At 37.5% G+C, this 12,668-nt stretch overlaps 1 protein-coding gene across 1 annotated transcript in view; it reads left to right on the top strand.

Annotated features, from left to right (window-relative positions):
• Positions 1-665: 665 nt before the first annotated feature.
• Positions 666-12,668, top strand: part of TSPAN8 (tetraspanin 8) — a 30,789-nt gene continuing 18,786 nt past the window's right edge. The window contains exons 1-2 of the mRNA XM_036917631.2: positions 666-994; positions 12,444-12,506. Of these exons, the coding sequence (XP_036773526.2) occupies positions 935-994; positions 12,444-12,506 (123 nt within the window). The 5' untranslated portion in view covers positions 666-934. The remainder of the gene's footprint in view (positions 995-12,443; positions 12,507-12,668) is intronic.

The following is a 12,668-nucleotide window of genomic DNA, read 5'->3' as shown; positions in this document are numbered from 1 at the left end:
ATTTGGAATTTTTTGTCCAAGGAGATTGGGAATTTAGAAACAGTTGGTGGAGAGGAGTTGTTGCTAGACATAATTTTTCAGAGGAAGGGAAGCACAGTCTTAAAAATTGGCTGAGCTATCAAAATGGCTGCACATAATAAAATGAGCACAATGGGGTAGTCAGAGAGTGACTCCTGAAAACTTTTTTTCCTTTTATACTACAAAGAAATGAAGGAAACTGAATGGTCTTGTGGTAGGCAGGGCAGCCTCTCCCTCCCACTTCCTCCAATTACCCTACATTCTCAGCAATAAATTTAGATGCTTGGAAAGCAGGTGCATGTAATGGTTGTTCCCCATATTCTCGGGTGAAGAATAAAAGATTACTGTATCCAAACCTTCAGATATTGCAGATTTCTAAATGCATTTTATTGCACCTGGAAGAAATTTTGCATCCTTGAGAAAATGGAATGCAAAAATGAGTTGAGACACAAGGTCCCTTTATCTCTGAGCAAAACAATCTTATTTCCCTTAGTTCAAATGGAGGGCAGGGAAGTCACACTGCGATTTCTGAAACCCAACAACCTAGTATCGCTGTGCCATTCTCTCCCCGACCCAGCGCCACTCCCTTAATTTGATATCTGTTTACTTTACAGGAGGCCGTTTTTGAGAAAGGATCATAAATATGCTGGCCCAGAGCCCTCTGAGCCATGACTAGCAAAATAACATACCCATCTAGAGATAGTAGCCCTTGTGATACTTAAATGTGTTGGTTAATTTTTTATCTACTTTAATAACTAAATTATTCCCCCACCCCTGCTTTCTCTGCCTTCTATTTCTGCTCTGAAGCTGTGGGCACAGAAATCTCCGCAGGCAAATTACTCCAGACCACATTGCAGGACAGTCCTATAAGGAACAGTTCAATTCACCACATCTCGGTGCCTGATCCTTTTGCGACATGGCAGGTGTGAGTGGTTGTTTGAAATATTCTATGTTTATCTTCAACTTCGTGTTCTGGGTAAGTGTTTTTCTTTTATTTATCAATTTTATGCAAGAAAGAGGACCTCTATGTAAATGTCATAAATGAGAGCAGACTGTGCACAAGAGAAACGGTGGGGGCGAGGAAAATGTATTTTCCATTTACTTGTTTGGGTTTGTTCGTTCTTTCTTTGGTTATCTCAGTAACTGAGAATGAGCCAGTGACTCAAAAAAGTGCACTTCAGAATCTGGGTGGATAAACATTTCATAGATGTTTTGATATTGTTACAAAACAGTCACAGGGAAAAAAAATACCTTAATTAAAGGACAGTTATTCTTAGCTGAGTATCACGCAGGCCTCCCTAGTTTAAGGACCCTGTGGAAAAAGCGGCTTCCATCAGGAGCCCAGCCCCAATCCTAACCTTTACATCTGGGTTTGAAACAGGTGAATGGTGGGGTGCTGGATGATACAGACCCGAGAAGAGGGTCATTTTCAGAGGGTCACAAAAACCTTGAGAGGGAAACACTAAAATTATTTCATCATGAAAAGTTAAAGCCACTAGGTTTGTATCAGCAACTTATAGTTAGTATTTTGATGTGTCATTACTCCACCATTTAATCAAGAAGGTTTGTATTTTAGCAAGTTCGTATGTTTCTCTTGAAAGTCTGTTGGCATAAGACATAGCAAATAAATTAATAAGTAGCATCTAACATTGGAAATTGTAAAAATAAGATAAAGGGCAGTCTGGGATGCTAAAAAATTAATGTTCTCCTTTTTAGCATATATGGTGCAATTAAAGATTGTTCCAAAGTAAATCAGTAGAAATAGCGCAAATGCTTAAATGAAAAAATCACTTTGTATACTGGATTTTAAAAATGGCCTGTGCAGTATAAGCAGGAGAGAGTTCTGGTTTTGTATTTTATTTGGTTACCTTTAGTAAACAGGCAGCTATTATCTCTATGCTGATAAATTTCTGTCCTATTAAAATAGTGATGTTCCTAAACTCAACTCCTTGAATACAGTCTTATTGTACAGAATTACTTTCCATTCATTGTCAGTAGCCCTAATAAGGTCAGGTGACACACTGGTGAAGAAAGTGAGTATGTCAATAAATAAAATAAAGAAGTTTCGTCCTTTGTACTTCCTCCATTCCCTAGGACAATGGGCTCCTTTTGCAAATATTAAATGAAGCTCCTGAGTATATGCCAGTTTTTTTTTTAGTTAGTCCTGGTAAATTTCTTCTCTTGAAATATTTTAAATTGGTTAAACATTGAGAGTAGACTATAAACAAAGAAATGCCTGCATACTTGGGTTGGCTTTGTTTTTAGTTTTTTATTATGGAGAACTTCAAACATTCACAAAATAAAGGAAAATCAGCCTTATCATCCAGCCCCAACAGCCAGTCTTTCTTCTACTTCCCCACCCTATGCTATTTTGTAGCAACTCCCAGGTGTATCATTTCACCTAAAAATATTTTACTATGTTTCTAAAAGATAAATAACTCTTTAAGGAAATATAACCGCAATGTCATTATCACACTAAAAATTTAAGAATTTTTTTTATTAAGGTATCATTGATAATACAGTATTATATTCAGGTTTCACATGAGCAACATTGTGGTTACTACGTTCCCCCCTATTACCAAGTCCCCCCCACATACCCCATTACAGTCACTGTCCATCAGCGTAGTGAGAGGCTATAGAGTCACTACTTGTCTTCTCGGGGTGCTATACTGCCCTCCCCGTGCCCACCCCCCTACATCATGTATGTTGATCCTAATGCCCCTTATTCCCCTTCTCCCTCCCTTCCCACCCACCCTTCCCAGTTCCTTTCCCTTTGGTAACCACTCGTTCATTCTTGGGTTCTGTGAGTCTGCTGCTGTTTTGTTCCTTTGGTTTTTGCTTTGAAAACTTAAGAATTTTTAAAATCAATTATCAAATATCCATCCAAGGTTTAAACATCCTATTGCTTCATAAATGCTCTTCTTTGACTCCAAATCCAAATAAGGTCCACACATTGTGATTAACTGACAAATGCCTGTTTTCCTCTTTAGGTTCTCCCCCCATTTTCATCTCTTTTTTCTCCCTTGAGAATTTTATGTACTGTGCGTGTTGTTTGTCTTACCCCATTTCCCATGGTCCGATTGTGCTATTCACCTCTCCCTGGTGTAGTTTAACCTGTCCTTCCCGGCTGTTAATGATTATCTGTCTGCTGGCATCTCTAACTAAGTAGTTGCATCTGGCAACTTGATAAGATTTAGGCTGTTGGTTTTTTGAGGGGCACAACTACTTTATAAGTACTGTGTTCCTTCATCAGGAAGTACACACACTGACTGACCATGTCACCTTTGTGATGTTAGTAACCCCTGATGCTCAAGAACCTAAATCCATCAGTTCATTAAGAGTTTCAAATTGGTGATATTCTATTTCTGTCATTCTTCATTTATTAGCCAGAATGTCTTCAGTAAGGAAAAATTTAGCATTTACTGATTGGTTACCAGTAGTACCCAGTTTTTATTAAAAACAAGGCAATATAAATGCTTCTTACTCTTTACCTAGGTTTCAAAATGATGAGTTTATGTTCTGGTATCCTACAACAGTGATAAGCAAGTATATCTTTAAGTATCCTCATGAAATCGTAGATTTAAACTCCATCACAGTTCTTATTGCACCTTGTTGGTGTGCAGTACATTTCATCTTTGGCCAATGGGGAGCATCATCATATCCTTCTGACATGATCTTAATAACTTTGATTACTTATCACTATTTGCTGTGACAAGACATTCCAGGCTCACTTCCCTATTTTCTGCCCCAGAACTGGAATTAGTTATTTCTCCAAAAAGTCTTGATATCTGTTTTTAAAAAACTGTAACTGTTGTCTTTTTATGACACAGAATATAGATGGGCCATTTAAAACCAACCCAAATAGGAATATGTTAATAAACACATGACTTCTGTTTTAATAAGGTGTCCCACAGAACCCAAACCAGTAGCAATCCTCAAGTTATGAAATAGTTAAAACATGTCTCTGTTGTATAAAAACAGCATACAAAATGCTGATGGCTCTTGTGAAAACATCAGAGGTCAGTGTTTCATTAAATAGCTAATCAGGAATTTGGAAGACCTGAATTTTAAACTTAAATGATAAAGACAGTCTAGGGAAGGAGTGGGTTATAGGTTTAAGATTATATGTTTAAGACTAGAGTTCAAGATGAGTTGTAGAGATCTGTACCATGCTGAACTCAGACACTGTCACTGTTTTCCTGGGAAGCTTTGATTATTTTATGATCACCATTATCTATTTTTCTGATAATAAAGGCAAAGTCTTTCTGATGCTCTATAGATTTCAGTTATGTATTTCTAACTTCCCTGGGGGTAAAAGGCCTTGTTCTTACCATCAACACGGTGGTGGAACCCTATAATCTCTGTATGAGGCTCTTGAAATGGAGTCTTCGAGTAAGAGCAACAGCTGTTAAGACCAGTGATGACTTCCTAGCCACTAGATGACAACAATATTTGCATTGAAAATCTAGACAGCAGAAGGAGTCTCTGAGGTTAGGGAACCATTCCTATTTCTACTCTCCCCTCTGCCCCTAAGCTAGAGTTGTCAGTTGGAATTTTATGATTATTCATAGGAAATTAGCAATTTGTCACATTTCTCATGTTTACTTAAGAAAAAATTTTAACGGTCCCACTGATGTGGATTTCTTGTAGATAGAGCCTTATGTTTTCAGATGCATTCTTTCTGGTGTAACTTGCAAAACTAAGCCATTGCAAAATAGGGCCAGATGTTGAAATATCTCTAAGATATGCATATGGTTATTTAAGCTAAACATACCAGTTTCTTTTGTAAGAGGACTTGAGATATGCCATACAAATATGCAGGGATTTCCATTTTGTTAGAATTAGTAATTGAAAAAAAACATGTGAAAGTGAAAATCATTCCCAATCACTTATGCTAGAGTTTGATGCAAGTTAGAGTGAATTGGAGGTGCTATAGATAATAGATCAATTATAGGAACAAAACCTGTTTCTCTGAGTCTTGAGTCAAAAGATGAACTGCCCAAATATTCCTGTGTTCCTCCCAGACAAGTCAGGCTTGAGACTATTTTAGATGCTTGGGGTGACTTAGGAGCCCACGTTAGCTTGGAGCACAAGGCCTTGGGCCTGCAGATGCAGTGGACCCATGGCCAGAGCAGAGAGCTATGGAGAGGCCAGCTCTTCATGAAGGGAAGCAGAGTGAAGTAACATTACCAATCGCAAATGAGGTAAGGTGAGGAGGAGGAGGCAAGCTGTAAAGTCGAATGTATCCGCAGCTGAAGGAAGCCAATACGTGAAGTGGTTTGAAGGGGGAAGAAGGAAGTCAGAACTGGGAGAGAGTCCAGGAACCAGCATTTTAATGTTCATCATTGTGTTTTATGTGGTGCCTGGGTCTCTTGATTGAATGTCCTGAGAGCAGTTAAAATAGTTGAGGCCAAGCTGCCATAGCCATGAGATAGGGGAAGATTAAAAAACACAGCATGATTATATTTCATTCTGTCAGTTGATGAAATCCCCCAAGATAAAGATTAGACTGTGGCTGAAATGTGTGAACTTTGCAAACACAATGGTTTCCTACCACCATGGAGTCTCCATGGAACTGTAACAATGACAAAACGCATTGAAGCCCAGTGGTTGGGAGCTCAGGCTGAACCTAAGCTCCTTCATCACTAGCTGTGTGGCTTTGGGGATGTTAGTTAACCTCTCTGTGCTTTAGTGTTCCTTATCTGTAAAACCAGGGATTGTAGTAGTATTTATCTCATAGAATTATTGTGAAGACTAAGTAAGTTAATACGTATAAAGAACTCAGCATTAGCAATAAATAAGTGTATAAGAAATAGACATTTCATCAATGTGGCATAGGCATCTTTATGAGACAAAAATAATATGAAACCACTCTGCCCAGTAATGAATAAATTCCAATGTTGGATTTTGAAACAGAGGAGGAAATAAGATAGCAAGGATTATGATAAGACAGGAATTCTTCTATCATAAATTAGGAGAATGCAAAGAAAATGCATTTGTAAACAGACAGATTGAGATTCACATTCTAAATTCACTCCATATTGCTTTGTGGCTTGGAAGATGTTCCTTGATTTTTCTATGCTGCAGTTTCTGCATTTGAAAAATGAAGATGATAATATTACATGGCAGGATTAATTGTGAAGATTAACTAAGATGCTCTATGAAAGCCTATAATTAAGGGCTGACTTATAGTAATAGTTCAATTAATGCTATTTTCCCCAATTGAACCATCGTATTACTTTTTAATTTAAAAGTATTGGAATCTGGTGTGATAGTATTTTATATGTAATGGGCTTTTAAAACTTAATTTTAGTCCTACTCTGACCTCTGACCTCTGACCCTCCTCTGGCCTCATGGGACAGGGAATCTGTGGGGAAAGAGAAATATGCTTACCCTGGGCCTGGCCTCCACCTTGGGTACCCAGGACCACAGAGGTCCTGCCCAAATGGCCCCAAACCTGTTCCCAGGGTCTGCACAGGCCCTTCTACAGCAGTGATCAAAGGGGGAGCTGTTTACCAGAAATGGCAGCAGGTTGTTAACAGAGCTGATTTGCAGGCTGAGGTATTCCTACCCATGCCCCTCACCTCCCTCAGAGCTCAAGATGGAATCAGGAGTGAGGGGTGGAGCCAGAGCTGGCTCTCCCCAGGCTACCCCTTCTGATAGCAGACCCCAAAGAGTCCGAGAATTCTAAATCAAACCTTGTCTTCCAGGCCATTAAGTGGGCATGTTTGCCAAGGCAGGAAGAAAGAACCCATTTTATATATGTATATTACCTTGAGTTATAATTTCTCAACACAGAGACCTACAGCCTGTGGACGGTTATTTGTGTCTTGCCCCAGGCCCTGCCCCAGTGTATGTACAGGTCTGCAGGTGTTACTTATATGGCAGTTGTACTTTTGAAACAAAATGATGAAACCATTCCTGAATTTGCATCATTTTATGATTCAGAAACATTAGGATGCTAATCAAATGCTGAATGTTCTCTCTCTTTACACATTTTGAAGTTTTGTGAATTTTAGTGATTTTATACTTAAGTACAGGAAAGATAAAAGAAGCATGTTTACCCAGACCCTATTTGTCTCAGAAAAAAAATGTGGTTGATTTATTTCCCTTAAATGTAGAGCTATTTAAACTAGAATTTGCAGCAGTCATACTGAGTGCTTGCCTTACTTGTAGGTTTAGAAGATGCACATGAATGCAATACAGGGACTCTTACTGTGTACTTAGCCACTCATTGGTGTAATAAATATCATTCATTTGGGGTGCAAGATAGAAAAACCATGATGGAAGAGTCTGCTAAGAGTTGAAGTTTTCAATTTGCTCCACTAGTTTACAGAATCAGAAAATCAGATATTATGTGAAGGGTAGGAGGCCATCTCACTAAATCAGAGCTGCATTGGGCCATGCCTATAGAGAGAATGCATAGCAACCTCTCCTCAACAGGAGATCTGAGAAGTACAGTAACCCATGTTGTTAGGCAGCAAGGCAGAGCATATACCCTACTCTCAATAAATAATAAATCAAATAGGTCTCATCTATTCAAGGATGAATAAGGGAAAGCCTAGTGTAAGTCCTAATAAAAACACTGTTGAACAAGTAAAAGAGAATGTTACCTGAAGCCTTTGAGGACAAGTCCACATCCCTGAAAGAAACACTCCAGGATCCTAAAAAATGTTTCAGGAAATTGGTATCCATAATGCAGTGCCAGAAAATAAGCCCTCACAAAATAATGGACAGCCATAAGAGATCAAATTTACTGGAAAACCAAAAGATGAAAAGGGAAATGGATAAAATAAAGAAGTACTTCAAGTAAACCAGAAACACAGTGATAGAATTAAAATCCACTCTCAAAATTACATTAAATGGAGATAGAGATACAGAATCCTAAACTGAGAAGCTCTTCCAGAAGAAAATCAGAGATAAGTGATATGATAGAACAGAGAATGGAAACACAAAGCAATTTGTATTCCTGAAGAAAAGGACAAAATAAACAGAACAAAAACAATTAAAAAATTCTCTCAAGCGACATTGTATACTCTGCATCATCCTACCACAATGCAATTGGGCTAGACTTTTAAAAAATGTTTAATGGTAGATAAAACTTAAAAATTAGAAGTACGTCCTAAAATACCAGGGCTGTCAGGATCATTTCCTCCTATATTCATGGCTTCTAGTGTTTCTGGGTTATCGTAAAAGCAAATCTTGTTACCCAGGTTATCCACTTGGATATTTTCTTATTCTTTTATAGCCTCTCAGGAGCAGCATGGGAAGGTTTCCCTTAAGCTTATTTTAAAAAGTGTCCATTTTGGACCAATAATGATAGAGCTCACAGTCCATTCTTCCTCCCTGCATAGCACTATGTGCTTTCTTCCATTTTCAACACTCTTCAAATACACTTTGGTAAATACCCAATTCAAAAGATAGAATTGAAAGGGAGGGAGTAGGGATGATTGGAGGACACGTTATGAGAGAAGAGGGCAAATCAGCCTGTTCTCTACCATTTATCCTTGTGCTGGACGGTGCTTCCTGTTTCTCTCCTGGCATTTTATAGCTTTTAGATTCTGCCCTGTCTTGGTCTGCTTGGGCTACTGAAACAAAACGCCATGGACTTGGTGGGTTAAACAATAGAAATTCATTTTCTCACAGTTTTGGAGACCAGGAGTCCAAGATCAAGGTGCCACCCAATTTGGTTTCTGGTGAGGCCTCTCTTCCTGGCTTGCAGATGGCTGCCTTCTTGCTGTGTACTCAGAGGACCTCTCCTCAGTGCGCTCACATGTGTGTGTGCGTGTGTGTGCAGAGCAGAAAGAGGAAGAGAGGAAGAGATCCCTCTTCCTCTTGTTATAGATCACTAATAAATTTTCAGTTTAGGACTCCACCTTATAACCTCATTTAACCTTAATTACCTCTTAAAAGCCCTGTCTTAAAATATTCACATTGGTGGTTAAGGCTTCAATATGTGAATGTAGGGAGAATATAATTCAGTACATAGCATACTCATAGCAAACAGCAAAATTACCTAATTTATTCAAAAGCTGGCTGAGAACAACTGCATCCTATCCATAAAAAGAAAGATGTCCCATGACAGCTGAATGACAACCACAGAGATTCCCTTCAACAAGAAACCAGAAGGTGAGGTATGGGGGATGTTGGGGTAAGTAAATCTAATATTCATTGTCCACTGTCCACTGATCTGGGGGCCTGACATACCCATTTCCTTTTATAACCTCATCAAGAGAAAATAAGAGCTAAACACTTATTTCTTAATTTATATTCCCAATTATTTAAAATAGTATAAAAGATCAGGGAACAAACCCTTAAAGCCAAACTGGACAAGGGCTCAAAGAACCATTATGATGACCAATCTTATAATTGGGATAGAGTAGGCTAGTATCAGTCATGACTCTAGAATGATTATTCTTGATAGAAAATTAAAATTTAATTTTGAAATAATTAAACAAATGAATAATTTCATGTTTTTAAGACTGATTTGTACATGTGAATTTCTTCAATAAAATGAGAATGGTATATTTTAAATGTTTCTTTTTGTTTTTAAGGTGTAGTTGGAGGAAAGCATAGACATAGGGATGGAAATGATATTTTGGCTAAGTATAAAATCCCTAAAAAAAATTTCTAGTTGTGAAGATTGAAGTTGGGCCAGATTCTCTTGGCTTCTGAAATAATTGAATACTCTTCCTTTTTTAAAAGTCTTATTTTGTTAAAGCAGTTGTATGTTCTCGGCAAAATTGAGAGGAAGGTACAGGGATTTTCCATATATCCCCTGGCCCCACACATGCAAGCCTCCTCCATTATCAATATTGCTCACCAATGTCACCCATCAGAGTGGTACATTTGTTACAATTCATGAACTTACATCGACATATAATCACCCAAAGACCATAGCTTACATTAAGATTTATTCTTGGGTTTCTGTGGGCTTAGACAAATGTATATGACACTGACATGTGTCCATCATTCTAATATTATACAGAGTATTCCAACTGCCCTAAAAATCTTCTGTGTTCTATTCAGTCTGTTCCCATTCTACCTACCCCAGTTTTACTGTCTTCACAGTTTTGCCTTTTCCAGAATGTTATATAGTTAGAATTGTACAGTATGTAGACTTTTCAGATTGACTTCTTTCACTTAGTGATAAGCATTTAACTTTCTGCCATGTCTTTTCATGGATTGATGGCTCATTTATTTTTAGCACTGAATAATATTTCATTGTCTGGATGTATCACAGTTAATTTTTCATTTACTTTTTGAAAGACATCCTGGTTGCTTCCAAGTTTTAGCAATTATGAATGAAGCTGCTCAAAATACCCTTGTGCAGGTGTTGGTATGGTAATTCAGCTCCTTTGGGTAAATACCAAGGAGCACAACTGTTGGATTATTTGATAAGTATGTGTTTAGTTTAGTCAGAAATTGCCAACCTGCATATTTCAAGGTGGTGGTACCATTTTGCTTACCCACCGCAATGAATGAGGGCTCTTGTTGCTCCACCTCCTTACCAGCACTTGAGGTTGTAAATATTCCAGATTTTGGCCATATTAATAAGTGTGTAGTGGTATCTTATCGTTTTGATACTACTTTTAAAGTTAATATTATAAATAGCTTTCAGTGGCTGAGAAGACTAAAAGTTACCATTGGAGGGGAAATATAGTTGATATAAAAATGTACTAAAAATTGACACAGAAACAAAAAAATTTAAATGTTTTTTTAAAAAATCACCCTGTTAGTCTCTAAGAGTTCTTAAACTTTTCTTATTAATAGTTTCATAAAGACATTATCAGATAAGGATGGTAACCATAATAGCTATTTGGATAATTAATAATTATCTTCTGTTAAAGCTAAAAGCCAGAGCAACTACTAAGACAATAATGTAAATCTACTTGAGAAGAAAAAGAAAGAAAATAGCAATGAACAAATTGAATAACAGAAAATCCAGCTGCTATGAAATTACTGAAAATCTCAGAGGGTCTCATTATCAGTTGACATAAATTCTTACAGACTTACTTATTAACAAAGAACTGCTAAAGTGAGCACTTCTTTCCATCTGCAAGTGAAATTAGGATTTGGTGGAAAGGGGGAGAAAAAAGAAGGAGGGTTTTTAGCCTCTAAAGCTGTTTTTTTTGATGATTTGTATTTTATAGTGTGTACATGTGTGTGCCTATCAGATAATTTGATTGTATAGGTTATTTGGTGATTTGATAAAGAGTTTTGGTTATCCATTGCATTCATTATTTTATTGAAGCAGGATTGGATTAATAGTGGAGCTGGATTTTCACCATATGACTGTTACCTCTCAGGATTCTAGTATCTTTACCTGAAATTAAGAGTTTGTACCTAGATGATTTTTAAGATCTTTTAGGGGAGACAGATTCTCTGGCTTTTCATTTACTTATGGCACTTTCATTCCTTAACAAAGCTCTTGCCTCTATTTCTATGGCAAACTTAATGAGAAGCCATTAAAAGTCACACTGCTGTTTTGGGATTCCAGGCACATGGTTCAACATTCATGAAAGCAATCATGCTGCGAGGTCACCAGGCTTTGGAGGACTCAGGCATTTCTCTGTCAGAGAGATGTGAGGCCAGATTAGGTCTATAAAGTCCTCCAAGGCCTGCTGTGTCAGTTATGTTACCAAGCTTGTTTGCAATATCTCAGATAATAGATCTTTGATTTTTTTTTTTTGAGGCCACAATATGTATGTCTTAAAAAAAAACAACCTGAGAGACAAGGGTTTCCTTACCCAAAAGTAAAATGTGTTTCCCATTTTATGTGTTGGCCTTGGTCCAAATGAAATAATCTGGTAAAGTCATTAAAGAATTTAAGACTGTAAGTACTGTTCTTCATTGTTCCCCCTTAGTGGGTAAGCTTTGCTACCTAAAAAAGCTTATTTTTAAGTTTATTTCGGTACAAAAAGTATTGGAAACTCTTGTTGCTTAACTGCAAATTTTGTCAAGTGTTCTACTGTTCCTGTCTATCCCAGCTTCTTGGTTTCTTGAATCTTGAAAGAATGTTTGGTAATCAATCAGTTATTCCCTTCCTTTTTGGTCTAAGACAGTTTCTCAGAGACAAACCAGGGGCCTGATAGGGGTATTTTGTGTTTAAACTGTTATGACTTATTTTTCCTATGTTACAGTCTAACAAAAACACAGAGGTGAACCGTGGCAAATCATTTATCCTCTCCCCTATAGCCGTGATGACTTTCTGTCTGTGGACCCTGGATTGTGGATGACAGTTACTCTTATCAAATGTGCCAGTTACAGTGGGACATTTTAGTAGTTGCACATGAATATGCTTCATGTATGTCTTTCAGGAAGCAGTGGTATAATTAATGATAAACCATTGTTACCAGATGGGGAAGGGTGAGTGGAATTACAGTTGTAATTTATCTTCATTTAATCTTTTTTTTTCCCTATAGCTATGTGGTATCTTGATCCTGGCCGTAGCAATCTGGATACGAGTAAGCAAAGAAGGTCAAGAGGTAAATAGATAAATACTAGCTTCTCTGTTTCCAAGGTAGTTTATTTCTTTTATGATAATGAAAGTAATGACAATAATAATAGAAGACTTTCTATAGCACTTTCCTTAACTGCCTCGTGTAACCACATGTGCTGATAGGTGATTTTATAATTTAATTCTATTT

The sequence above is a fragment of the Manis pentadactyla genome, chromosome 10 (genome assembly GCF_030020395.1).
Source record: "Manis pentadactyla isolate mManPen7 chromosome 10, mManPen7.hap1, whole genome shotgun sequence".
NCBI lineage: Eukaryota > Metazoa > Chordata > Mammalia > Pholidota > Manidae > Manis > Manis pentadactyla.
This window is presented reverse-complemented; position numbering and strand designations above follow the sequence as displayed.